At 36.0% G+C, this 25,318-nt stretch overlaps 6 protein-coding genes and 1 pseudogene across 10 annotated transcripts; 2 read left to right on the forward strand and 5 right to left on the reverse strand.

The window, feature by feature from the left end:
• Nucleotides 1–8: 8 nt before the first annotated feature.
• LOC103325806 (Peptidase S24/S26A/S26B/S26C family protein) lies at nt 9–3,826 on the reverse strand. 5 transcript variants are annotated; one of them, XR_513664.3, is made up of 6 exons: nt 3,499–3,825; nt 3,179–3,403; nt 2,109–2,219; nt 1,425–1,488; nt 1,039–1,102; nt 9–308 (listed from the first exon to the last, which is right to left on the reverse strand). XR_513664.3 is itself a non-coding variant. In XM_008227987.3 (6 exons), the coding sequence occupies exons 1-4, from the start codon at nt 3,625–3,627 to the stop codon at nt 1,453–1,455; spliced, it is 501 nt and encodes a 166-aa protein (XP_008226209.1). In that variant the 5' UTR covers nt 3,628–3,826; the 3' UTR covers nt 9–308; nt 1,084–1,102; nt 1,425–1,452. The 5 variants fall into 5 exon arrangements, 3 of the variants coding, with proteins under 3 accessions (XP_008226209.1, XP_008226208.1, XP_088904147.1); XR_016125092.1 differs by having other exon boundaries at nt 769–1,102; nt 3,499–3,824; XM_008227987.3 differs by having other exon boundaries at nt 1,084–1,102; nt 3,499–3,826.
• Nucleotides 3,827–4,521: 695 nt separating this feature from the next.
• On the reverse strand, nt 4,522–8,664 carry LOC103325805 (solanesyl diphosphate synthase 2, chloroplastic-like). Its single transcript, XM_008227985.2, has 6 exons — nt 7,976–8,664; nt 7,724–7,857; nt 6,229–6,356; nt 6,042–6,145; nt 5,572–5,699; nt 4,522–5,384 (listed from the first exon to the last, which is right to left on the reverse strand). Exons 1-6 carry the CDS (start codon nt 8,229–8,231, stop codon nt 4,836–4,838), a joined length of 1,299 nt encoding a protein of 432 aa, XP_008226207.2. The 5' UTR covers nt 8,232–8,664; the 3' UTR covers nt 4,522–4,835.
• A 1,733-nt stretch (nt 8,665–10,397) lies between these two features.
• Nucleotides 10,398–11,475, reverse strand: LOC103325804 (Carbohydrate-binding X8 domain superfamily protein). Its single transcript, XM_008227984.2, has 4 exons — nt 11,268–11,475; nt 11,099–11,124; nt 10,766–11,000; nt 10,398–10,602 (listed from the first exon to the last, which is right to left on the reverse strand). The coding sequence occupies exons 1-4, from the start codon at nt 11,317–11,319 to the stop codon at nt 10,577–10,579; spliced, it is 339 nt and encodes a 112-aa protein (XP_008226206.2). The 5' UTR covers nt 11,320–11,475; the 3' UTR covers nt 10,398–10,576.
• A 214-nt stretch (nt 11,476–11,689) lies between these two features.
• FAP3 (Chalcone-flavanone isomerase family protein) lies at nt 11,690–14,884 on the forward strand. The gene is made up of 5 exons (XM_008227983.2): nt 11,690–12,089; nt 13,416–13,517; nt 13,790–13,945; nt 14,026–14,240; nt 14,488–14,884. Exons 1-5 carry the CDS (start codon nt 11,879–11,881, stop codon nt 14,644–14,646), a joined length of 843 nt encoding a protein of 280 aa, XP_008226205.1. The 5' UTR covers nt 11,690–11,878; the 3' UTR covers nt 14,647–14,884.
• A 382-nt stretch (nt 14,885–15,266) lies between these two features.
• LOC103325888 (Protein kinase superfamily protein) lies at nt 15,267–17,091 on the reverse strand. Its single transcript, XM_008228079.3, has 5 exons — nt 16,774–17,091; nt 16,348–16,686; nt 15,952–16,206; nt 15,716–15,849; nt 15,267–15,503 (listed from the first exon to the last, which is right to left on the reverse strand). Exons 1-5 carry the CDS (start codon nt 16,907–16,909, stop codon nt 15,303–15,305), a joined length of 1,065 nt encoding a protein of 354 aa, XP_008226301.2. The 5' UTR covers nt 16,910–17,091; the 3' UTR covers nt 15,267–15,302.
• A 4,290-nt stretch (nt 17,092–21,381) lies between these two features.
• On the reverse strand, nt 21,382–22,107 carry LOC103325887 (NAC domain-containing protein JA2-like; annotated as a pseudogene).
• A 1,820-nt stretch (nt 22,108–23,927) lies between these two features.
• On the forward strand, nt 23,928–25,104 carry LOC103325886 (thiol protease SEN102-like). Its single transcript, XM_008228077.3, has 2 exons — nt 23,928–24,291; nt 24,500–25,104. Exons 1-2 carry the CDS (start codon nt 23,928–23,930, stop codon nt 25,102–25,104), a joined length of 969 nt encoding a protein of 322 aa, XP_008226299.3.
• The last annotated feature ends 214 nt before the right edge of the window (nt 25,105–25,318 follow it).

Raw genomic sequence — 25,318 nt, forward strand, 5'->3', positions numbered from 1 at the left:
AATTTGAATACAGATAGAATATCCTATGTCAGATTCCGATTGAAATTGAAATTGCATAGTACAACTCATTTTCTTTTGATAGGCAAGTTTTAGCCTCTTTTGTCACGTATGTTAGATAAGATAAACCATCAATCCTCTTTTGTCAAAAAAAATATCAATGACTATGGCAACTGCCATTCTATTTATACATGAGACTTCTAGGCATGTCACTTACAACCATATCTGGCATGCACTTCCATTTGGGATATATACAAATTTGAGCTTCTCAGACCTTGTGCCAATCATCTTATACACCAAGAAAGAATTTTCTGACAACAGAGATAAGAGATGTTATAACAATATATAACCTATAGGAAAACAACATCATTTTTGAATGCATCATATTAAAAAACAATCCACATGCCACATCCATGAAATAGTAGCCTACTACGTAAAGCAAAGTCTTGGGTTGTTTTTTTAAATAAGATCCTACGTACAGCAAAGTCTAAAATTTAAGACTTGGAGGAAAACAATTTTTAATTACTAAGTTATTGGCAGTGAAATCTGTAAAGATTTAAGACTTGGCTGCCTGGTCATGAAAAAGCACAATAAGAATTTATTTAAGTCTAGAAAAGCATGTAATGTGAAAGACCAGTAATTACTAGTTGTGTAACCAGCGAGTGGAAAAAGGAAAAAAGAAATCCTTAGAACTACCAAGACACCAGACCAGTAATTACTAGTTGTGTAACCAGCAAGTGCAAAAAGGAAAAAAGAAATCCTTAGAACTACCAAGACACCAGAGCAGATGTAAGAGTGTAGACACAGTTCTGAGACTCCTCATCCCGCTTAGTCAAGTACACAGGGCAGGGCACTAAAGAAATTTGAAAGATCGCCAATGTAACACACTAAATTTGCTTCTGTAGTGGAAACATATTACCATCCTCCCTTCTCCCCCAACATCAACACCCCTCCCAACCCTGTCCCACAATAGAACTCCTCATTTTTTCCCTTCATATTTCACTTCAATCAAACCTGAACACTTGATAAATGATGTTAAACCTTTTGGACTTGATACATTCCAGCAGAGCTTCAAGAGTTTGTTACCCCAGTAAGCAGTTTGAACCTACATGAATACCTAAATCAGACTTAATTGTTCATACGAATCAGCTATTGCATCTTAATAACCTTAATTGAAAGAGATCTTACAAAATGGTGAATTTGGGACAAAAGAGAATGTATAAATCTAACAGAAGCATCAGCCATAATTATATTACAGTATCAAATTGTCATTGTAGAGTAATCACAATTTGTCAACTTCAGCACACCCAAAAAATGCAGTAACACAAACTAACATGTTCTTCTTTTACATAAAAGCAAACAAAAGGAGAGAAACAAAAAGTTTCTCATGCAAATACAATACATGTAGTACAATGTCAATTGCTTACCTTAATGTTATAATCCTCTTTATGCTCATCAATCCAATGATCCAAAGCCATCAGGTGGCCACACCTAGTAAAGGCATGAAAAATGAAATAAAAATATTCAGGTGCACCAAAATGCCTAAAAGGAAGTTTGGAAAAAAAGAAATTAACATGAGAAGTTTAGATATAACAAAAAACGATGGAGGAGAAATTCACTCAATAAAAAAAAAATTAAAAACCTATTTCTAAAGGTTGTGGAAATCCTTAATCAACAAAAAGAAAAACTAATCACAAGCCTTCTACAGTCTAAACCATGACAAGCACATAACTATAGAAGGGACATAAACAATTTGTCTTAGTCACACACATACCAAATCAATTTAGTGTTGCTACTCTGCTTCTGAAAGATAGCTCCCGTAAAATTAATAGTGAGCTAAAGACATTGCCCAAAGACAACATACAAATATGACCAGGGACATAAATTTCTTCAGCAATCAACCTCGACAAGTTGAAATAACTGCTTCTTGAGTTGACTTTATTTCCAGGTAAGAATAAATTATGCAAAGATACTAAAGTTGGTCACATTTTTTATCACATAAACTACATCCTAATTACTATCAGGGACAGAATTACAACCAAAAAAGAACTGACTGAAGATACAAAAACTAATACAATAAGATAGATTTCAGAAAGACAAAAAAGCATTACCCTGCAAAACACTTTGCCTTGAATAAGACCATAAGGTACAGCTCCATATGTTCGAGAATCAAAGGAGGAATAGATGTTATCCCCCTGAATCCAAACATGCCCCTTAGGCACCTATTCATCCAAGCCCAAAAACACAAAGCAACAAATCAATCACGTCAATCAGAAATATAATATGATAGTTTTGATAAGGAAAAGAAATAACTAAATAAATACTCTGTATTAAGCAGCAAATCATCACATTCCTAAGACAATAGAGAGAGAACGCACACTGAAAATGAGTATTTTTTATACTGTTCGAAAAAGGAATCCCATATCATAGTTGACATTTAATCTGGTCAAATATGTTTGCACCAAAGTATATCAAAGTTTGGCTAGCATCAGAATGCATTCTCAATATTAACATCCTGTGGACACCTTTGTCAAAATATTAGTTACAAAGATTTAGAAAGATAACTTAGGGCCCAAATATAAAAATACTAAACACTAAAACATAACTAGGATCACACACTACATAAAAATCATGTACCTCCAGAAAAACAGGAAGTCCCAGGTTACTCTTGACACGATAAAACATTAGACAGCGTAAATTGCATAAGCAGCATACTAACCAAGCATTTCCATAAACTAATAACTCTAAGAAGAATTACTTTTAGACCATCAATTATATACCAAATCAAGGCCCAGCCACTATAAAATGTTAGAAATAGCAACCACTTGACCCTCCTTTTCCCCACTCAATTGAGATTTTACAACCTAGATTCATACAGAGGACATTGAAATCTTTGCACACTACACAGCAAAGGAGTTCCATTCAGCTGGAGCAAAGAAGACATCTTCAACTAAGGAAAAAAAGTCATTAAAACCACACAAAAAGAAAAAAAACCATTTATTTATAAGTTACTAATGTTTTAATAAATACAAGTAAATTTCTTGTTTTACAACTTGACAGCATAACAAGACTGCCAAAGTACAAAATGCAGTAATAAATTGAACTCTAACCAACAAAATAACAACTTGCAATCACAAATAACATACCAACAACAACAACAACAACAACAAATTACACATACCACAGTAGTCCGAGACCTGTCACTGTGCTTGGGATCGACAAAGAAGGTGACTTGATCACCCTCCATGCCCAAAATACGCTTGGTCACAATCTTTCGAGGGTCATTCGGAGACCGAACCAGGACCAAATCTCCGGCACCCACCTTCCCAAAGCGATGGGACACGTGTTCGGACAGGAGCACATCGCCAGAAATGTTCAAGGTAGGTAGCATACTAGGACCGTAGACCTGCAAGCAGCGGATAATAAGACTACGACCCTTTTGAAAATGGAAATTTTAAAAAGAGGAGAACGAGGGGAAAATGGTAGGGTTGCAGTAACAACAAGAGTGGAGGAGCAGAGGTAGGCGTCGGTGACGTGGAGCAAACCCATGAACTTCGCTACAGTTACTGTGAGATCCTTCGCTTCCTTTGCTACGCTTCTCCATTGCCCCAAGTAGTTCAGTAGCCTCATCTCTCTCTCTCTCTCTCTCTCTCTCTCTCTAAGTAGCTTGAAAGGTTGAAAATTTATGAATGATTCGATGAATTTGAGGAAGCGTTCGGAAGATTTTGAATTTGTACTGGGAAAGCTTGAAGGAGTTTGCTTGTGTATGAGGCTAAGGCTATGAGGCCGAAGAACAATGGTCACGACTGACGGGCCGATCAATGGGTCGGGTTAGACTGTAAATTAGTGGCCGAATTAGGCCCATCTACAGTTAAAACACATGTTCTAGTCCGTTGATTCGTATTTTATTAATTTATTCAGAGAATTTGGATATAGCCTTTTCTACATTTTAAATCATTTTTTCATTTCTTTTTTCATTTATACAAATAAGAAAAAACTTGGGCCTTTAGATGTTGGTGTGGACGCTTGGAGTGATCATCCTTTGAACAAGGTCTTGAGTGAGACGGTCAAACCACGTTATTCGCTACCATAACGCATGAGCAAAGTACACAAGCAACGTATTTTTAACCTCTACTACTCTTTTTGTGTCACGGCTGATTAGTATCTTATTTTATTTTTGTATCAACGGGGGTTAGATGAATCGATCTTGGAACTTCCTCGAACATTGAGAATAGAAATATCTTTATACCAATAAGTAGTTTGGAATTAAATTTGCCTAGAAAACTAACGCAGAAGTTTATGATTAGAAATATCCTGTAAACTTTGATGTTTCAGATTATTCCATAGAAATAAAAGTGATCATCCAATCTAATTGGATTGGATGGAACAAGATTTCTTCATTATTAGGCCGCACTGGATTGAATGGAAAATTTTACAAATCAAACAACATTGGATTGAATTGAGTTGAGTTCTTGAATTCATCGACTTCCCTGATTGAAGTTAAAAGTATGAACAAGATAGCAATAAGAGAAAATATATTGGTCAAAATTATTGATGACCCCAGAGTTTTATTGTACAACAATGGTGAAGTATTATTTTCATTTTGTGCCAATTTGTGAAGAATGTATAACTAAATCAACAGTATAATGAGCTTAAGATATAGCATATTAACACATTTACCCAATTGGCAAGCAGTGGCTATCAGCTTGTCATTGGCAGAAGCGCTTTGAAGATGTGCAGAAGATGCTTGTAGTGTAGAAGCTTCACTTTTTAGCCTTTTTTTTTCCTTCTGCCTAAAGGAGTTCTTGTCTATAAAGGCCTTCCTAAAAATTAGCCCACTAATCAATCCTTTGAAGATTAAACATTACCATATCCTCCAGAGCTAATCGAAATGCAGTCTTAGGAAGACATTCGAGATTTTGGATTGCAAGATGAGCTTTCTCTTTTGCTAACACTTGTGCTTGTTCAATGCCGCCACACGCCTTAACCAATCTAATGGCTTCGTCAAGGGAACCAGTATCACTGAATTCTGATTCAATTATATCTCTTAGTTTTGGCTCTTTCTCTAGAGCAAAAATTACCGGGGCTGTCAGGTTTCCTTTGGCGAGGTCAGTTCCAGCAGGCTTCCCGAGCTGCTCTGCGGACTGTGTGAAATCCAATATGTCATCAACAACTTGGAAGGACAGACCAAGATTCTTACCATAGTCATACATTTTCTCTGCTATATAGCTATCAACGCCACTAAAAATGGCAGCTCCTTTGGTACTGGCAGCAATCAAAGAGGCTGTTTTGTAGTAGCTCTTAATCAAGTACTCCTCCAGTTCGACATCACAATCAAACAAGCTGGATGCCTGCTTTATTTCACCACTTGCAAAATCTTTGATAACCTGCCACAGCACTAACAGAATTACATATAAATTAAAGGTTTCAAGTATTAACAGATTAAAGCCTCTTTCTCATTTTTGGTTCTTCAACTCGTGAGTTTAAATTATTTAGAAAACACACTAATGACTCTAAGCATTGAAAGAAGATTGCGACTCATGAAGGCAAGGGTAGGAATATGACACAACTTACCTGACTGATGAGCTTAATGACCTGAAGGTTTTCTAGATTTGCAAGATACCATGATGACTGTGCAAACATGAAGTCCCCAGCCAGCACCGCCACTCTTGTACCAAACATTTGATGAACAGTTTCCTTCCCTGCAAATAAGGTTCACACTCATTGGAAGTGATCTGAGGGCATAAAAGAAAACAAAGAATTGAAATGCTAATAAGATGTGTGGAAACATGCAGTAGTCGCTTTGTGTTAGACTGGGAATATTCAGTTTTCTGATAATGTTACGAAACTTCAAGCCGTTGGAAGTAACATTACTTTCCACTGGGATTTCTTTATCAAGTTTATCCAGAATATGATCAATTTATGGATAGATACTATAGTAGCTAAAAATTGGGGGCAAAGAATAGGTAGGTGATATATTTTGTCACAAAGAGACATCTCTGTAATTTTACAAGTGACATCCATAAGAAGAGAATAGTGCCTACCTCGCCGCATGTCACTTTCATCCAATACATCATCATGTATCAAGCTTGCAGTATGGATCATCTCAATGATCTCTGCCAATCGACGATGCTCCATGGTAAGTTCCCTGAATAACAAAGTTCAGAGCAAAGTTCATAATCTGTTAACTTCATAAAATACAGCGCTTTAAGAACATTGGATCAAACTCACTTCAACCCAACTATTTCTGATGTTGCTCTGGACACTAGAAACACCAATGCTGGTCTCATCCTCTTCCCACCAGCACCAAAGATCTGCTCGGCTGCGGACATTAAGACAGGGTTTTCTGCGCCAACAATCTGAAAGAGCATCTTATCACAAAGTGTCCTTTCCTCTTAAAATTGGTATAAACAGAAAATAAGGGCCTGATAATATAGATTCAACAAGCATTGGCCCTGCTATGTGCACTAATCTAATTGTCCATGAATTATCAACCACATTACTTGTTTATATATAGCAACACTGAACCAGAAGAAAACATGGAGCAAAGTAATGAAATAATGAAACATACATTAGCATGGTTGATTTTCTACCACTTGCTAAGTGAACTTAAATTATTTAAAATTAGTGTCATCGAAAAATGGCAAATCATTTAATGCTAAATGGCCTTAGACATCAAGTCTATAATTCTTGATATGGTCTATCTACCTCAAAAAAATTCTATGAACATTTTTGGTATGACAAGGGCGCTATAGTTCGACGGTGAGAAAATTGAAAAATTGACATTTCTAGCCAAGGATGATTGATAAGAAGTTTTACTGTACAACAAGTTCATGACTGGAAACGTATTTCCATGAATGCAACTCAAACTCGTGAATCCAAACACCATCAGGTCAGACTGTCGCATGAATTTTTTCCTCAAAATCAGCTCACTTGGCAAATACAAGATTGGGATAAAGGCAAGGATGATGATGATTTGGAAGAATAAGAACTGATAAATGGGATATGGTGAGCAAGAAACAACAGGGTAAAGATTTATGTTGCCTACCCAAACAGCTGGATTAAGGCACTGCTGACCTCTGCGATTGGATATGTATGCTCAACTATAACTGATAAGCGATCAAATGGATAAGAGCCTGATCTACATAGAATGGGAAGACATGGACAGAATAAGTGAACAAGGATGCTACTCATACCTAAGGCCCAACAATGGGAAAGAACAGATAACCTCCAAATAAGCAAGACACTTCCACTTATTAGTACATTAAACGTAACAATTATGGCGTTAAAAAGGTCCTACGTACCTTTAGAAGAGTTATCCGTCATGATGCCAAAACATCAAGAAAGATACCAAATTTCTAGCTTCTAAATTAAGCACATCACAGATATGTGCAACTAGCAACAAGAACATTCACACACATATTGTTTCTTAGTCTAGTACTGCTTTCCGCATAGAAACATTACAAACTTTATTTCTACAGCTTCACGGGAGAAGGTAAAAATGTGTTCTTTTTTCTAGAAAGGATGTCACTAACTACTACTCGTACAAATATAATAACTGACAGAAATACCATCAAGCAGAAAAAAAAAAAGATTGTTTAAAACTAAGCTCAGCCGGCACGAAGAAATGATTAGAAACTGTACAATACATAGCAATATTCTTGACCATAAATACCTCATAGCTATAATATTACACAACACCAGGAATTTCAATAAGAGTACTTACTGACTGAAGATTTTGATTTAATGTCAGGAGGTCATCAGCAACCACTTCAAACAAATTTGTCAACGAAACAGGCCTTCTTGACTCTTTGTTTAAATCCAAAACTTGTGGAAAACCTTGAGAAACACCAGAAACACCTGTAATGGTACGAACAACCAAAACAAAACTTTAATTTGAAGCATTTGGTAGAAACAAAGCTCAACATTCAATTAACTAAAACTTCAACCTCAAACCAAAATCAAACTCTAGTCTTACTATTTAGCAGAGTCTCAGCTGTTTTCTTTGGTACTGGAGTCTCAGCTGTTTTCATTGAAGACACTCCACACCGAATTCGGTCCCGCCTAGCACAAACCAATTGCCGAGCTCCATTACCTCTACAAATGCCCTTAGAACTTGCCTTCGTGTAATTCCTCACTGAAGAACGGTCCAACAAAGCATTGGAAGAACACCCACAAGCCACCAAATCCAACATAGCTCTACCCTCAAGACTATGGCATGTCATTGACACCATTCTAAGCAATACCCAGAAACCAAAATGACCAAAACTAAAACTAAAACCAAAAAGCCAGAAGAGAAAATCAGCTCAATTTCTCATAAAAACAAGCACCAGCAAGAAAATAGTCATTAAGACATTTGTGGGAATTGTAGGAAACTCTGTAAAAGAATCAAATGAGGCCACTGGGTGGGAAGCTTCTGTTTTAGCATGGAGCACAAGTTGGAATTAGAATTGAGTGGATCCAAGAAGCCCACATGGAAGAAGAGTTCTCTTTGCTCCTTATCAGTTGGAGAGAGCGAGAGATATGAGTGACCCTCAGAAAATGAGTTGGTCTTTGTATTGTGGGGTGAAGTTTAAAAGGCTCAACTCAAAGAGGAAGGGAAATCCTTTGGCTTGGCTTATCTATGGGTTGCAAATGAATGTTTGTCCTTGGAGTTTTCAAGTTTGTTGGTCAAATGAGAGCCAGAAACCATTTCCCTCTAAACGACGATTGGATGTCATGACTATTAGATTTTCCACCAATCAGATCTTTCTTTATATCGTGTGATTTGTTTGTTCTTTAGCAATTCTTACATTGTATAGTAGATTATTGCACAATTTTCGTTCATATTGTGAGGGTGGGGAGTCACAAACGTGATTTGTGAACTTCAAATCATTTTCATACAAATTTTAACTCAAATAATTCTTCTATCTGAAGAATATTTAGTGAAATTATTAATTTATCTTTTTACTTTTAAATCATTTTTGTTTGCTTGATTTCATTTTATTCTTTCGGCCAAAGTGATCCAAAAGAATAAATGACTTAATAATGAAATGTGATCGAGTTCAATCTAAATAGAATGTCAATTAATATATGACACTAACGTTAACGTAATAATTTTGCAGCTGTGTTCTAACCTAATAAAAAAAGGTCTTAATTTGTAAACTAATAATCTCCAAGATTAGTACACAGTACGCTAATGCAAGAAGTACACACAAGTCCAAGGAAAAACAACCACAATGACACATATTTTACAATGCTAATAACATCTGCCTAATTTCTCTGGGCAAATAGGACCACGTAATGGTCAAATACATAATAGAATAGGTGGCAGGTCCTGCCTCTGCCTATTCCTAATCTCTTGTCGCTCTATCCACAGCACCTTACTTGATTGATGCACGTGGCATTATATGTACCATATTCTTGTTCAATCAAATCGCGTGAAGGCGTGAGAGTCATTAGCACATTTAAATTTTTGTACTAATAATGAATTTCAACCACTTGCCAGAAAGGAAGGTAGGATCAATCAATGGCTAGTTCTATGGGAGATGCATCTATTGTTTGAGTTTTTAACCATCTATGTTTTTATAGGATGCTTGTGTATATGTTTATGGACTCCTTAAATAAATTTTGGGAATTGTTATTGAATTCCATAAACGTTATCACGCACTTCTTTTATGGTTTTACAAAGAGAGGAAGAGTTCATGATAACGTTTTGGTGTCTCAATAATAACCCTGTAAAGTTTTACGCCATGTCCATTATTGGTTGGTGCATAATGTATGAGCCAAAATTTGGTTCTTGTGTACCCATCAAGAAAGGATAGAACCTCAGAGAGGCTCTGCTTTCCTATACCAGAAGTTTGAGCATGTGTTGCTATCACGTCACCATTCACCTACAAGAGTTGTCACTTCGCTGACTGCAGTGACTTCCCAAGTTCCTTAGAAACTAAATTGTTTCGAAGTCTAATTTGCTGCAATTAGATTAAAGATCAAATCATTATTGCAATTTGATTTCTGCCTCTTTCATCTTAAGACAAACATCAAATAAGCAAACATTAAGTGCCAAGTTCCCAGCCTAACTTTATCCTTTTTTTGGCCCCAAATGGTATGGGACCATCTGGGATGCCCACACAATAATATATGCCCTGTTTAGATGTAGTAGAAGTAGGACAATGCGAAGAAAATGACAACAAAAAAAAGCCTATAGATGCTAATCAGCTTGGGATACCTCTGAAAAAAGCATGTGCTTTTCTTTTACCCCCTTCATTTTTATTTTTATTTTTATTTTTATACAAGTGATATTGGGGGAATGGGGAATCGAACTTAGAATCTCAGGTGCCAGATACCAAGGTAAATACTCTCGACCACTACTTGAGTTACAAGCTTATTGTTCCCCCTTTTTTTTTTTTTTAATTAAAAGAGAGCAAACATTTAAAATTTTATTGAATTGAGGTGAACTGAAAATTTGACAGCCGTACCCATATTGCATATAGAGCAATACTGAATGCTAAATTCTACAAACAAACAGAATACACTCAAGATTTTTTTTTTTTTTTTTGTTTGGAAGAAGCACATGCATGCACTCTCTTGTACTGGGGAATTATGCATATATACAGTCACCATAACCTGCAAATCAACACAAAAAGAAATGTTACACAAAAATGAAATGGCATAATTCATTTACCATACCAGTAGAAATAGTTTTCCAAATCAAATGAAATTATATGGTTTTCCATGAAAGAACTTTGTGTTGTTTCTCAAAACTTCCTTATTAAGAACTGTGACTTACTTGGATCAGTCATGACGATGAGGGCAGAGCCCCTAAAATCACAGTTCCACTGGTTGTTCCCCTTAGCTCGGTAGTATTGATTCATGGCTATAGAGGCATGATTCATGAGGTTATCTGGAGAGGAGCAGGGGCATCCCTTTCGAAGTATCTGGCAATCTACGTGAGAGCACGCGTAATTTAGATTCGCTAGAAGTGTTGCTTGGTCTGATGAAGGCTTTGCCACACACCAAGTTTTCTGCATTTCCACAACAGAAAGAAAAAAGGTCAGTTCAAAGTAAATTATAGATTTGTATTTGAATTTGTATATTTCATACTTGAGGAACCTGATATTACCTGTCCATTTACCATGAGCGATGTTTCTGCAAAAGACAACAACAGATTTGTAATCAGAGGTAAAATTCTGCTAATGTGTAGGAATGCACTTAAAATATTGGGGGAGTTTGGATAAAGTTTAATGCAAGGAACCTGATAACGTTCTAAGAAATCATGTGAAATAAAGTACCTGAAGTGAAGGACAAGAGCAGGAGCAACAGAGAGATAGCCGCTTTAGCCATAGAGAGCTGTTCTAGTACTAAGTTTGCCTACTGACTGAAAGCCTGAAACCAAACTGATGATGAAGAAGAAAGTACAACTGATCTTTTGGGTCTCTGAGAAAAGAACCAGAGAGATGTGGGATTTAAAGTGAAGAAAAAGGCAAAGGTAACGGCTATTTTTCATTAACTGGGGTCGTCATCAGTGAGCCGTTTTGGAGTTTGGGATCCTTGGAATTCTATTGGAAAGTTTCAAAGACTGGAGCTTTTGAGGACATCCACGTGGAGTGACTTTGCGTCTCTCTCACATCATCACCCTCGTCATCAACATTGTCCTTTTATATCGCCTTTTACAGTGGCTTATTGGTGTGAGTGAGCAAACTAACAGATCGTTTCACTTACCACCGACTAATATTTTACTATTTATGGAGAAACTGTAGGTACTTGTTTTTTTTTACTGCAGAGTGAAGCAGAGTGCAGGCTAGCTGAAGCCCGCCTTGCTCAACCTATCAAAATCTTGTCTTTGAATTACCGAACAGTTTAATTGGGAAAAGGGTTTCCTGGAAACATAAAAAATACAAATATGTTTGAAGCTCAAGCAATTTGCACTCGAACAAGGCTCCAATTACCCATTTTTACCAGAAACTGCATTTCCAGACCCATAATTGGTTTTGTGGCTAGAATTTCAAATCCAAATGAACTGTTGTGCCAAACCCACTCTTGCTCTTTCTTGTCTCCTCCGGAGGACATTAGAACTCAGACCCGTTTCACATTCAATGCTTCCTCATCTTCAGGTAAATTCCTGTTACCCATCAGCTTATTGATTTCTCGTTTCATTTTTCTACAGGGTTTCTTTTCAATCTTGTGTTATATGAAGTTAAATGGTTTGTTATTGTGTTGTTTGAAATTCAGCTGCCATGATGAGCAACTGATTTTGGACTATTTTCACTTTCTTTCCCTATAATTCCAAATTGGGTTTTTGGGTTTTACCCCACCAGTTATGCAGAACAAGGAATGCATCTTAAACTACTAGCTACATTTGCAAAGAACATATGTAATCCTCAAATGGTTTTGTTTTTCAAATGTTTATCAGATAAGTAGCATGGCTGCAGAAAACCCTATGGCAAAAATCTTGTAAATGTTGTCAAATTTTTGGATAGAATTACTTGTTTGAATTGAGGGAAAAAAAGCAATCAAGTTTCTGGCCGGAGAGTAGATAGATTTCTGAAAGCCGGTGGCTTTAGTCAATTATGTTATTATGGCTTAGAATTAAACCAAATTTTCTGTTAGAATCACTGAAGTCTAGCTACATGAATTCCACTAGACTTGACAAAAGCTTTCCTTTCTGAAATTCCCAATAGCTAGGGTATACGGGGGGATAGAAATTAAAGGAAGGTACTATAAAAACACTGGCTTTATGTGGGGAAACTTGACTCAAGATTAAGCTGCTATTATTGGACTTAATACATGCAATGACCATGTTCTTTCCGAATAAAACTTGACTTTGTCTTGGACTTTATCTGTATGGAACATGACACCCTGCAATTTTTTGGTTAAAGATGACACCATTTTTTGTAAATGTCATCAAGTTATAATGAGATAATCTCACATATTTTGGTTCTCTAGATCGTACATTTTTATGTGGCATAATTGCACATATACATCTGTAGTGGAATCTTATTATATGGTGCTACCAGTTACAATTCACAACTGCACAATGTGTAGTGTAATTGTGCCTGAGATATTGCAAAGCACAGAGAAGTTGAGGTCAAGGACACAACTTGAGCACTAAGTGAGAAATTAATCTGGTTCATTCTTATTTTTTGTTGAAATTTGAGATAACTAAAAGAAGTTAAGATAAATAACTTTCTGTTAAGTTTGGATGGCAATGACATTCGTTTACAATTACACTTACTATAAGATGCCTTGCCATGAAACTCTTTGTAGTAGTTCAATCAAATTGTGTTATCACTGGTATTCCCAATCATGTGAAGCTACTGTATGAAGTGTTGATTTGCAAGATTAAATGTGCTGTTCCTTTTTAATCACTTATTATCTTCTCTTTTGATTTTATTCCCTACAAAATCTGATGTGTTTGCCCTATGTAAACAAAACTACAGTTGGAAGTGCAGAATACATAGAGGAACCTGCTACCAAAGTGAGATTTCAGACATCTTTGAGCTTGCCAGGTTGCTCGATTTCATTGTCGTTGCTTGGAACCGGTCAGTTGCTTCAGTTAATACCAAAGTGTATCCATTTCTAGAAGAAGAAAGATTGCCATTTGTTGAGTTTTGATACAAATAGTTATGATTAGAAAGATTACAGTAGCTTTTCATCTGTTAACATAATATAACAGTTCTGTCACATAGTACCTGCTACTTTTAACCACACCCATGTTTTTGTTAATCTTTTGAAGTTATGAGATTATAGTAGCTTTTCATCTAATGGCTGTGGTTCATGTAGCATATAACTTCAATGTTGGCAATGGTTGCAGGATACAGGGAAAAAGTCTTTGCAATTATTGGTGTTAAAGTCTATGCTGCAGGGCTATATGTGAACCAGTCCATCTTAAATAGTTTGAATGCTTGGAAAGGAAGATCAGCTGCTGAGATTCAAGAGGATTCGTCATTGTTCAGCACCATTTTTCAATGTAATGATCATAAAACTTGTGCGTCTTCCTTGCTGCACACACACACAGAGGTTGCTAAAATTACTGTTCTTTAATTGCAGCTCCCCTGGAGAAATCATTACAGATTGTTCTGGTTAGAGATGTTGATGGTAAAACTTTTTGGGATGCCTTGAATGATGCTATCTCCCCAAGAATCAAATCACCCACTCCTGTTGATGAATCAGCACTGTCCACATTCCGTAGTATCTTCCAAGGGCAACCCCTTAAAAAGGGAACTTTCATATTTTTGACTTGGCCAGACCCTTTGAAAATGCTTGTAAGTTCTAATTTCAGGTCTACTCTACTTTTTTTCTAATGGCTATCAACTATGCAGGCTTGTTGGTGTTCTATGTTTTCCCTTGTTTTTTTCTTGGATTTTCTCAAGACGCATTCTGATACTTTGTGTTTTTTGCTGGTTTGCAAAATTAAACCAACATTGTTATTGTTATGCTTTCTTATACTATTTTCTCAATTTTTTTTACCTGCAAGCATTCTTATCCGATAAGATTTATTGTGATACTTAGGTTTGCATCTCCGCTGATGGGCTTCCGTCTAGTGTGGATGCTGCAATAGAATCAGAAAATGTGGCTTTGGCTCTTTTCGATGTATTCTTTGGAGATACTCCAGTTTCTCCCTCCTTAAAATCATCCGTTGTGAATGGACTGGAATCAGTCCTCAAGTAGATGACACAAGTTAGCTTTTTCCTCCTCCTTTTTTTGGAGATATGGTTTTATTCAACCGCTGTATGTCTGTCTATTTGTCACTTGAGCTGCTTAGCAAAAAAGAAAAAGGTTACTTGAGCTGTCATCTTTCTTCTATGTATCTGTTTATGTACCTACTTGACAAGGAAATTGATGTATAATCTAAAAGAAAATATGTTTCTCACCTATCTTATTTATAAACTTTAGCTAGGTTGTTGTATCCTTATTGGCAAGTCTTTGATCTCGTCTTAAATTAATCATATGTCTAGTCTAGCAGTAAGCTTCAATTCTTTAAAGGAAAAAGTAATTGCTTGTACCTTATAACCTGTGGATCCAATCATGTAATTATGGCATTAGAATTTGTTTATTGGCTTCTGCTATGGCCAGGGTCAGGGTGAGGGTAATCTCATTAGATTAAAGTACAATCTACAACATAATTTAGTGCTTACTGCTTACAGATAATTAAAGGGCGGAAACAAAGAATTAATGTATGTTTCAGTTACTCATCACTTCTGCATATCTGAGAGAAATGATGGAAGAAAGCTCTTGATAAGAAGGCTAGGAACACTTGAGGGCATAAACTGGTGTATAGAATCTATACATTGTCTAAAAGAAAGGAGATGCATTAATCATATGATTTAAGTCTCTTTTACAACTTTGTTATTTTTGATCTCCTCAAGCATCTTGACAACCTCAACCATGGTAGGCCTCTTGGAAGGCTCTGGTTCAAGGCACATTAAAGCAATACTAAAGGCATTGTTAATCTCATCGGTTGGACAACACCCTAAGTTACTGTCAATCACATACTCCTCCTTTTTGTCCTCAACAACTGCCTTCACCTGCAACATCGTTAACCGATTGATTAGCAAGTATATCAATTACTGATCAATGATGAAAGCAATACTAGAGACTATTTTGTTGATTAACGAGTTGCCTGGGCAGTGATATCTGAATTTGAACAAGAACAGATTGAAAATACCACAAAAACATGGAAATTTGGTGAAATTTTCTGAACATGTCATTTAGCAAAAGAATGGCTGGGTTTACTTACCCATGTCACAAGCTTTGTACCCTCCTCAATAAATGCTTCATCTGAAGGTTTCTTTCCAGTTAGAAGTTCTAATAAAACCACTCCAAAACTGTAAACATCCCCTTTTGCTGTTGCTCTTCCTGTATCGAAATATTCTGCAGAAAAAAATTTCTGTCTTATACCAATACACCAGAAGGTTAAGCAGCATGTTACTGAAAATATAATTAATAATTGGGTGGTAAGTACTGCAACTGTACCAGGAGCTAAGTATCCAAAAGTTCCAGCTACAAGTGTTGACACATGAGTCTTATCTGGTTCCATCAAAGTGGCCAGTCCAAAGTCAGAAACTCTAGCCTCCATGTTTTGATCCAACAATATGTTGCTTGATTTAATATCTCTATGGATTATGTGAGGGATGCAATCATGATGAAGGTATGATATTCCTCTTGCAGTACCTAGTGCTATTTTGTATCTGGAAGGCCAATCCAAAAGCTTCTTCTCCATTGATCTTCCTGCATAAAAATTTACCAGATGATCAGACAACATAAAAGTTAAAACCATGGACTTTGCTTCACTATATAGTTATTTTTAAAATAATCAATTCAGAACTCAAGACTAAAAACCTTGGCTTAACTAAATTTGATATATCATACCTTGTAGAACTGCATCCAAACTTCCATTAGGCATCAATTCATATATAAGAAGATTGTAGTTTGGAGCAGTGTAATATCCATGAAGGGTCACAATGTTGCGGTGCTTTATGTCCCCCATCGCTTCTAACTCTCTCTCGAAGCCTCGATCTGTATCTGCACTTCCTCTGTTCAATCTTTTCACAGCAAAGGTTATGGACTCATTTATTGTCAGTTTATAAACTGTCCCATAGCCTCCAGAGCCAATGATGTCCTTGTTGCTCAACTTGAGTGTCTTCTTTAAGAATGCATCTGATTTGAGAGATTGCATTGCAGAAGCCCTAAACAAAACCATTTTCCCACCTGCACATGTACAATACATTAATTAGCGTACTTCTCTTCCCTTTTCAACAAGCAAAATACTTTACATGCAAAATCTCAACCATATACCAGAGACGCCATCTTCAAAAACCAACTTCTTTCTCTTCCATCGCCTATAGATGAGGACTGAAATAACAATCTTTGATATCACAAAAGCAATGCAGCATATGGTTATGTAGAATGCTAGAACCAAAGTCTTTCCCATTTTCTATTCTCTACAAATCAACGAGGGAATTTCGGGCACTTTCAGCTTGGTAAGGGGTAGTTTTCTTTCACAAAGAAACTACACCAAGGAAATAATTTGGAGAAATTGTTTAGCAGAAGTTTGCTTTGTCTGAAACCAAAGTTTATTGATATATGTTCATGTGCAAGTGGTAGAGGACAAAGTCTAAATAGCATGAAAGAACTAAAAAGTCTAAGATGAGCATCAACACTTTATAATATCAATACAAGGCTATAAAGCAACTTTCTAATCAAACAGAAACAAGTGCTGTTGGATCATTGAAAATTTGACACATATTTGTAAGTGCTTTACAGTGGAAAGGAAAGGCGGCCAAGTGCTTTTTGTCTCTCTAATGAATTCACATTTTACTTAAAGGCTGCAACCAGAAAGAACATACTCGATACTTTAATTTTATAGCCTTCACATTTCTTTTTGCTTTGGTTGCGGAAAGAAAATCAAATGAGTGTCAAGTAGTGCGTATGCATCATGTGAAATTCAAGCTGTGACCATATATTTCTACACCACCTGTCCTTTGCCATTTATGTCGGTTCTCAAAATTCACACACCAAAACAGGACTTCCCTTTTTGGGATGAGAATTGAAAATACAGCCGTGAAGTGTGAACTGTGAAGGCAACGGGCTTGATTTCATTCATGGTCATGGACCCCACAGATTTGGACAAATGGATTAAAATACTCTTTTCTTTTTTTTTGCCAAAGTTAGGAAGGAGGCCTAGAGGGTTTCTGTCACCCACATTGTTAAGGTGCTATGAGAATTCGAATCTGTGACCATAGGTCTGTAAGTCAAGGTCATTCAACTTAATGGACTCATAAAATTCATTTTGGGTACCTTGGATGAATTAGGTTAGCTTTATTAGGTACATAAACATTAAGCTGGCCTTGCCTTCATCCAACTCAGATGGATTTGCCCAATTCTGAATCCACTTGGGCACTCATTCAGAATTTGAACCTGGAAAACTTGGCTTCCTAAAGGGAGCTTGGTTGTGGGGACTTGTATCACCTCAAGGTACTGTTTCGAACACTCCACCACGTTGGCATCAGGCACGATCCTTCCTACAATGTCACCACAAGTTCGAGATTAACAAACATGCGGAATAAGAGTAACGTTCTTTGGTCAAATATCACAAATTCGAGATTAATAAACATGTGAAATAAGAGTAACGTTCTCTTGCCAGATATCTGACATGTTATATGAGAATATTACCCATATAAAAAAAAAACATACAAATTTTAAGGTTAAAGTAAATATAAATACATATAGAGAATGTGTGGAGAAAAAAAAAACCATTAATACGTGAATTTTGTGTGTATTATTGAAAATTTTGTAAAAAACCAAGTGTATTAAACATGAAAAATGATTGCATATGTGTACAATACGAGTATTAAACATGAAAATGCTAAATTCTTTATAAGGGTAATAACTCCGGAAAAGTAAAAACTCAAGAGGGGATAATGGTGGCCTAATAGTAATGGGTATGCTCTAAACTATTTTCCCCAATTTTATTTTTTTTTATAAAAAGATCACAGTATCTATGTCAAGAATATAGCCGTTGTAGTATACTATTTATCCCGTACAGCCGCCCGGCTATACTCTTCTTTTATAAAAAAATCCCAGGTATAGCCGGGCGGCTATACTGTTTATAAAACAAAAAAAATAAGAGGACCCACCAAGGGCCTAGTATGTTGCAAAATGCGTATAGCCATGCGGCTAAACTATTTTTAATAATAAAAAATAGCCCGGCTTTAAAAGGATATAGCCGTGCGGCTATACTATTTATTAAAAAAAATTATAAAAAAAGGACCTTCTAGTTGCATTAGTTTATACTTTATAGATATTAATTTGCTAGTTTCGATATATATACTTTATAGATTTAAATTTTATAAAATATATTATTTTTATTCAATAATATGCGAAAATTATGTATATAATACGTGAATTTTGTGTGTATTACTGAAAAATTGGTAAAAAAACCAAGTGTATTAAACATGAAAATTACATACATATGTGTATATTATGAGTATATGTCTAATAACTCTGAAAAAGTAAAAATCAAAAGTGGACAATAGAAATTCGGGTAATGCTCTAAACTATGGATTAAAAAAAAGGGGGAAAACCCATTTTTTATTTATTTAAAGATCACAGTATCGGCTATACTATTTATATATAAAAATTAAAAAAGACCCCAGTACAGCCGCCCGGCTATATAGTCTTCTTTTTTTAAAAAAAAAAATTCCCGCGTATAGCCATTCGGCTATACTACCCGCATAGCGGGTGTAGAAATAGTATAGCCGCCCGGTTATACTAGTTGTATAAAAAACCGTAGTATGTAGCCGGGCGGCTATACTGTTTAAAAAAACACACAGTGGACTCGCCTAGGTATAGCCGGGCGGCTACACTCTTTAAGTATATTATATTTAAATGGAGTATAGCTGCGCGGCTAGACTAGCTATTAGAAATTAAAACAAAAGTCCCTTTTAGTTGCATCAGTTTATACTTTATAGTTATTAATTTGCTAGTTTCGACATCTCCAAAGCAGATGTTGAAAAGAGAGAAATTTCACAAATCAATTTGAGAGTTAAAGTTTTTTTATTTTTTATTTTTTTGTGGGAATGTTTGTCTTTGGTCTATCTTGTTCTCTCGAGTGCTACTAAATTCTATTATTGCACACATTATTTATTGTAGAGAATTGCATGTTGAGTTGGAGTGTTCTTGGTAATTGCTTACATTTCAAACAACACTTTACATGAAGAATACTACCACCTCGCTTACTACTATACCCATGAATCTTTGTTTGATATTGTTGTTCTGGTTGGCAAAGAGATTGCAAAATCACCATCTTGCATTTTTGTTACAATAAGTAAGAAATTATCTTAACCTCTCACATTCTTTCATAATTACTAAAATACGGAAAGGAAAAAATATGAATAAAATACATACATATTTTATTCGGCAATATTTTAGGTACCTTGGATGAATTAGGTTAGCTTTATTAGGTACATAAACATAAAGGCTGGTGTTGTCTTCATCCAAACATCTCATAACCCAATCAAGAGGAAACTCGAACTTAAGATATCCCAAATGTAAACCATGGCCAAGTAAGAAATATATTGGATTAAATCTCAATTTGATAGGCAGATTAATGCTAGCATTACATAGCATCTAAACTAGTAGCATTATTAATCACTGACACCAGATACCAAAAGCGTTCATTAAACTGAGCACAATAGTGAGGAAACAGAAAAAGGGAACTGGTTTGGTGAGGCATATTCAAAAGAGACAGTTGCACAGTGGCAATGGGGATCCCATATTAACAAGGCACTCATGGTTGCCCAAGGGCATCAATATTTGAGGACGTATGAGTCTCTCAGAATGAAAAGAGCCACAATTCAGATGGATTTTCCCAATTCTGCATCCACTTGGGCATTCATTCAGAATTTGAGTGGATACATGAGGATTCAAAGAGACGTTGATGCTGATGAAGGACTATGTGGCATTGCTATGGGATCTTATTATTATCCAACCGCATGACATATCAAATAAAAGAAGTAATATGTGGCATTGTTATGGGATCTTATAATCCAACCGCGTGACATATCAAATAAAACAAGTATAGCAGCTGATAATTCATGATCATGAGATCTTGGAGCTATAGCTTAGTATGAATAATTACATGTGCATGAGATCTTGGATTTAAAATTGTAAATCCATTCCATCCGCATTATTACATGTGGATTAGTAACAGCATGTGGCACGCATGTCCAACACAAATTTTTATTTCTATATTTTTATGGGATTGGACTTTTTTATCCGTTCATTACAAGCAGAAAAAAAAAAATAATGATAAAAAATGGCTTCAATTGAGAGATGACACAATCCTCTGTATGACTTCCATGATATTCTACTTTTTGGCACTTTATTTTGGTTTCTCCAATCGTATACTTCATGGCGTTGCAGTCTTAGAGAGATGGGACGACGCTAACTGTTGTTTGAAACGCTCTTGTGCTTCTCAGTACCGTTGCTTGGTTTCAATGCCATCTCAATAGATCTTACCTAGTATTTATCTTCACAATATTTTCACACATCCTTTCCTGAATAAAACACATTTGAATATCCATGTCTTTAAGTAGTCTATATGCATATATTTTATTATTTTGTTCCTATATACAAATTAGGAATTCTTCACCATAATAGCTCTTACACCAAAGTACTTCAATAAATCGTTTTGTATTTAAAATTTGGAACGGTTTTGACCAAGCCCGCATGCAATCAAGCTAAACACATATATATACTCGCACTTCTTAGTTCTAATAGTGTTGTATTATGATTATGAACAAAGAGGAATTACACAAAAGGAAATAATTTTGCTCGTAGTGTGCAAGAGATTAACCCTCGATATCGTTCATCAGGTAATCCTCGAGAAACCTAAGTTGATCTTCAGTACTTGTGCCCTGCTGACCGTACTGTGCAAGCAAAGTTGGATTAACCATGGTGTCCTGTTCACCCTCGATATCGTTCATAAGGTCCAAAACCCTAAGTTGATCATGAGTACTTGCGTCAATATGCTGCTGCTGATCATCATGCACATGCTGGGCTTGGATTTCTCCACGGGAAGGCATGTCTACTTCATGATTTTTTCGTTCTTCTAATTTGCTTTTGCCCGATGTTTCTTTCTTTCTAACAAGACAAAGAACAATTGTCTCTTTGTTTCGCACTCGCACGAGAGATTCATCAAGCTGGAACTCAAGCATGATCCAACGGTCATCATGGGGCGAGCCAGGGTTCATGTACCGAAATCGTTTTCTGATGCCAATATCACTCCCACGAGCACGTATTATCTTGCCGGAGTCTTCTCCTTTCCAAACTCCGGTACCGGCGGTGCCAACTGTTCTGCAAAACCGAGAGCCATTTGGAGTCTTCTTCTTGAGTGTGGTGAAGACGTAGATGTCTTCTTGATCATCTGGTGATGAGTGGTGGAAATCTCTCCATATCGTCCATGGTTCTTTTGTACCGTAGAGATCGCAGTCAAGAACAACACCTTTAGGATAGTCGTTTCCATTCACTCTAGGGAAAAGATAGTGAAGAAGTAGTTCTTCTTCTGAAGGCCTGAACCTGTACCCAACTGGAACTTGATAGCCACCCATACTTAATTCTTAACTAGGGTTTCTAATTAATGATGCGCAGTAAGAGAAAAACCAAATGCTGCAAGTGAGAGAGCAACTAATTATTTGGGGTGTATTTATAGTGGTTGAATTTCTTGTAACCCAAGTTCAGGTTCCGAATTATTTGGGTAATTATTTTGATGGACAAATCAGGGCTTGACATGTAAGGTGGATTGAGATAAATGAGCATAAATACCGGGTGTATTTTGTTGCAGATAATTATGCCAAGGAGAATAACCTAAATCCTTGATAATAAAGAACTACAGAAATTATGGTCTTAATTACCCTTTTGTGTTGTTTATCATTGGACAAATTATAATGTTTTTATTTTGTTTTGTTGCTTTGCTACTTAAAGTAAGGAACGACAACAACGGCTTTTTGTTCCGAAACTTTTATTTTATCCTTATCCATACAGAATTTTTGGTGAACATGAACTCTTACTTTCTTTTTGTTTTTAATTTTTATTTGCATTTTTATGGACTATTATTTTAATACGAATTAGTTGTGTTTTGATAATTAAAGATACAATTTTAAATTATTTGAAAATTAATTTTGTCATAAGGATATCATATAGATATATAGATGGAACAAATCCAACTGGAAAACCCTAATCCAATTGGAATTCTTATTTCCAGAACGAACGCCTACTGTTTTTAATGGCGAAAAGAGATTTATTTTCGTTGTGTTTTTACTCTATTACTACTTTTAACCTAAAATCATGAAGGGTCAGAATAGCAGTGCTGGGTGCTTCGGTGGATATGGACATGCAGACAGGCAGGAATGGAACTTGGTCAATTTCAAAAACCATTGTTAAAGCAAACTTCATGTATAATTTGTAAAACCATACTTTATATATAATTTTCATCCTGATACAAGTGATGGTCTAAACTATACTATAAATCAATCTAATATACAGGGAGAGGGACACGACCTTGAGTACAAAGGGGTGAGCTCACTGCGCATATAATCCACGTTTGCGATATATATATATATATATATATATATGCAATATGCCATATATAATTTTTATATGACTCGTTCATATTTTGATGGCTGAAATGATGCGTATAAAAATGGAAGATTATGGGCCCGGACGGTTGCTTCTCTATTTGTGGCAACGATTAGAGGAACCTGTGGGTTTTTTTAATGTTCTTCCTCAAAACAAAAACAAAAAAATTTCTTCCTGCCGATGTAAATATTTCTTTTATGCAAAAAAAAATAAAAAATAAAAAATAAAAAAACAAACCCTAAATTGAAGTTGATTAGAGTGGGGTCTATATACATTGGTTACAGATTTAATCCAATGGCTATTAGCATTTAGGCATTTTAACATAGAATTCAAGAAACTATTATAACCTATATAAAGGGAAGAGACGCGTTTTTATATAATTAAGCCCATTGACCCATGAAATTTACGTTTAAGAAAGAGTTGGACCAAGGATTTCCATTTAATTGATTTATTTCCTTAAAAGGAAGGATCTGAAATTAATATACCAGGTTTGAAATTTTTTCTTTTACTGGACATTAAAAATATTAATTTGGGGAGTTATTACACGCGTAGAAAGGTTGGTCAACATGTACAAGTTAGTGTATAAAATCCCATCCCATATTGCATGCCTTGTGCCAATCATATTCTATTTTCATTACTACACACTAAGATATCCCTCTAGACTCTAAGTACGAGTTTACCAATTACTCATGGCTCTGCTCATCACAAACCAAGGCCAATCCATCTGCTTGGCTTTTTTTCTTGTGTTCATTTTAGCCTTCTGCTCCTCTCAAGCATCTTGTAGTCGCCAACTTTATAGTGAAGGCAAAATCATGCTCCAGAGGTTTGAGGAGTGGATGGCTCAAAATGGACGAGTTTATATGGATGCACAAGAGAAGGAGCTGCGCTACAACATATTCAAGTCCAATGTGGAATTCATTGAAGCTTTTAACAAGAACAAGGACCAAAGAAAGTACACCCTAAGCATCAATAAGCTTGCGGATCACACCAATGAGGAACTTCGAGCAATGCGTAATGGCTACAATGTGAGGCAACATCTCTCCAAAACCACCTCCAACTCCGTGAAAGTAAGTCCAAACACTTTTTTCAGATATGAAAATGTAACCGAGGTGCCACCCTCCTGTGATTGGACTACAAGTGCCGTAACCCCAGTCAAGGAGCAAGGATATGATTGTGGTAAGCATGCATGTTTATAATTTAATCTATGCATTGTAATACTTTTTTGACAGACAATCTAACAATATAAGATCATTATGTCTTCTTCAAATTGTGAAGTTGGATGCTATGTTTGGGCAACTTTCAATACAATGAATATTTTGCTTAGCATTACATTACTTATTTCTCTATTCAATCATGATTTTGTCTAAATATCATGATGTTATAGGGAGTTGTTGGGCGTTTGCAGCAGTGGCAACCGTAGAAGGCCTTAACTATCTCAAAACAGGAAACTTAATTTCGCTATCAGAACAAGAGGTTATCGATTGTGGAACTAGTACTGAAGTTGATGGCTGCCGTGGTGGTTATGTGGACAAAGCCCTCGAATTCATGATCCAAAACAACAGAAGCCTATCAACTGAATATGGCTACCCTTACAAGGCTGTAGATGGTGGCGTTTGTATGGTTGACTTGAATGCTTCCTTCGATGCTATAACCATAACTGGGTATGAGCAAGTACCTCAAAACAACGAAAGTGCTCTATTGCAAGCTGTTGCAAACCAGCCAGTTTCAGTTTATATTGATGCAGAAGCAGAAGAGTTCAAACATTATTCGAGTGGTGTGTACACTGGACCATGTGGTACAAACTTAACCCATGCTGTTACTATAGTTGGATATGATACTACTCAGGATGATGGGACTAAGTATTGGTTGGTCAAAAATTCTTGGGGAGAACAATGGGGGGAGAGTGGATACATGAGGATTCAAAGAGACATTGACGCTCGAGAAGGACTATGTGGCATTGCTATGGGAGCTTATTATCCAACCGCTTGACATATCAAATAAAAGTAGCTACCAGCTGCTAATTAATTCATGACCATTAGACCTTGGAGCTATAGCTTATTTTTATTCTTTTTTATTTCGTGTTGGTTGTAAAGTGTTGATTTTATCAATGAATAATGATTGCTTTATCACTAAACAAAGTTTAATCTTTTCAATTTGAAATGAACTTGTAAAACCATAGTATATATAGTTTTTATCTTGATAC

The sequence above is a fragment of the Prunus mume genome, linkage group LG3, assembly GCF_029339155.1.
Source record: "Prunus mume cultivar Tortuosa linkage group LG3, ASM2933915v1, whole genome shotgun sequence".
In the NCBI taxonomy this organism is placed as follows: Eukaryota; Viridiplantae; Streptophyta; class Magnoliopsida; order Rosales; family Rosaceae; genus Prunus; species Prunus mume.

Bases quoted from the DNA above. Each gene is read 5' to 3' on its own strand.
- LOC103325888 (XM_008228079.3), bottom strand. From the start codon at position 16,909: ATGGGAAAGACTTTGGTTCTAGCATTCTACATAACCATATGCTGCATT. The intron at 16,207-16,347 runs GTATGATATATC...ATTTTTATGCAG, and splicing joins TTTGGATGCAGTTCTACAAG to GAAGATCAATGGAGAAGAAG. The intron at 15,504-15,715 runs GTAAGTAAACCC...ACGATGTTGCAG, and splicing joins GTACAAAGCTTGTGACATGG to GTGAAGGCAGTTGTTGAGGA.
- LOC103325806 (XM_008227987.3), bottom strand. From the start codon at position 3,627: ATGAGGCTACTGAACTACTTGGGGCAATGGAGAAGCGTAGCAAAGGAA. The intron at 3,404-3,498 runs GTTGTTACTGCA...CGCTGCTTGCAG, and splicing joins ACCTCTGCTCCTCCACTCTT to GTCTACGGTCCTAGTATGCT. The intron at 1,489-2,108 runs GTAATGCTTTTT...TGCCTTTACTAG, and splicing joins AAGGCAAAGTGTTTTGCAGG to GTGTGGCCACCTGATGGCTT.
- LOC103325804 (XM_008227984.2), bottom strand. From the start codon at position 11,319: ATGGCTAAAGCGGCTATCTCTCTGTTGCTCCTGCTCTTGTCCTTCACT. The intron at 11,125-11,267 runs GTACTTTATTTC...TGTCTTTTGCAG, and splicing joins GCTCTTGTCCTTCACTTCAG to AAACATCGCTCATGGTAAAT. The intron at 11,001-11,098 runs GTAATATCAGGT...GTGGAAATGCAG, and splicing joins CGCTCATGGTAAATGGACAG to AAAACTTGGTGTGTGGCAAA.
- FAP3 (XM_008227983.2), top strand. From the start codon at position 11,879: ATGTTTGAAGCTCAAGCAATTTGCACTCGAACAAGGCTCCAATTACCC. The intron at 12,090-13,415 runs GTAAATTCCTGT...ACAAAACTACAG, and splicing joins CAATGCTTCCTCATCTTCAG to TTGGAAGTGCAGAATACATA. The intron at 14,241-14,487 runs GTAAGTTCTAAT...TGTGATACTTAG, and splicing joins CAGACCCTTTGAAAATGCTT to GTTTGCATCTCCGCTGATGG.
- LOC103325886 (XM_008228077.3), top strand. From the start codon at position 23,928: ATGCTCCAGAGGTTTGAGGAGTGGATGGCTCAAAATGGACGAGTTTAT. The intron at 24,292-24,499 runs GTAAGCATGCAT...ATGATGTTATAG, and splicing joins GGAGCAAGGATATGATTGTG to GGAGTTGTTGGGCGTTTGCA.
- LOC103325805 (XM_008227985.2), bottom strand. From the start codon at position 8,231: ATGGTGTCAATGACATGCCATAGTCTTGAGGGTAGAGCTATGTTGGAT. The intron at 6,146-6,228 runs GTGAGTTTGATC...TTTGTTATTCAG, and splicing joins TCAGAAATAGTTGGGTTGAA to GGAACTTACCATGGAGCATC. The intron at 5,700-6,041 runs GTAGGCACTATT...CCTTATTTGCAG, and splicing joins TGAAAGTGACATGCGGCGAG to GGAAGGAAACTGTTCATCAA.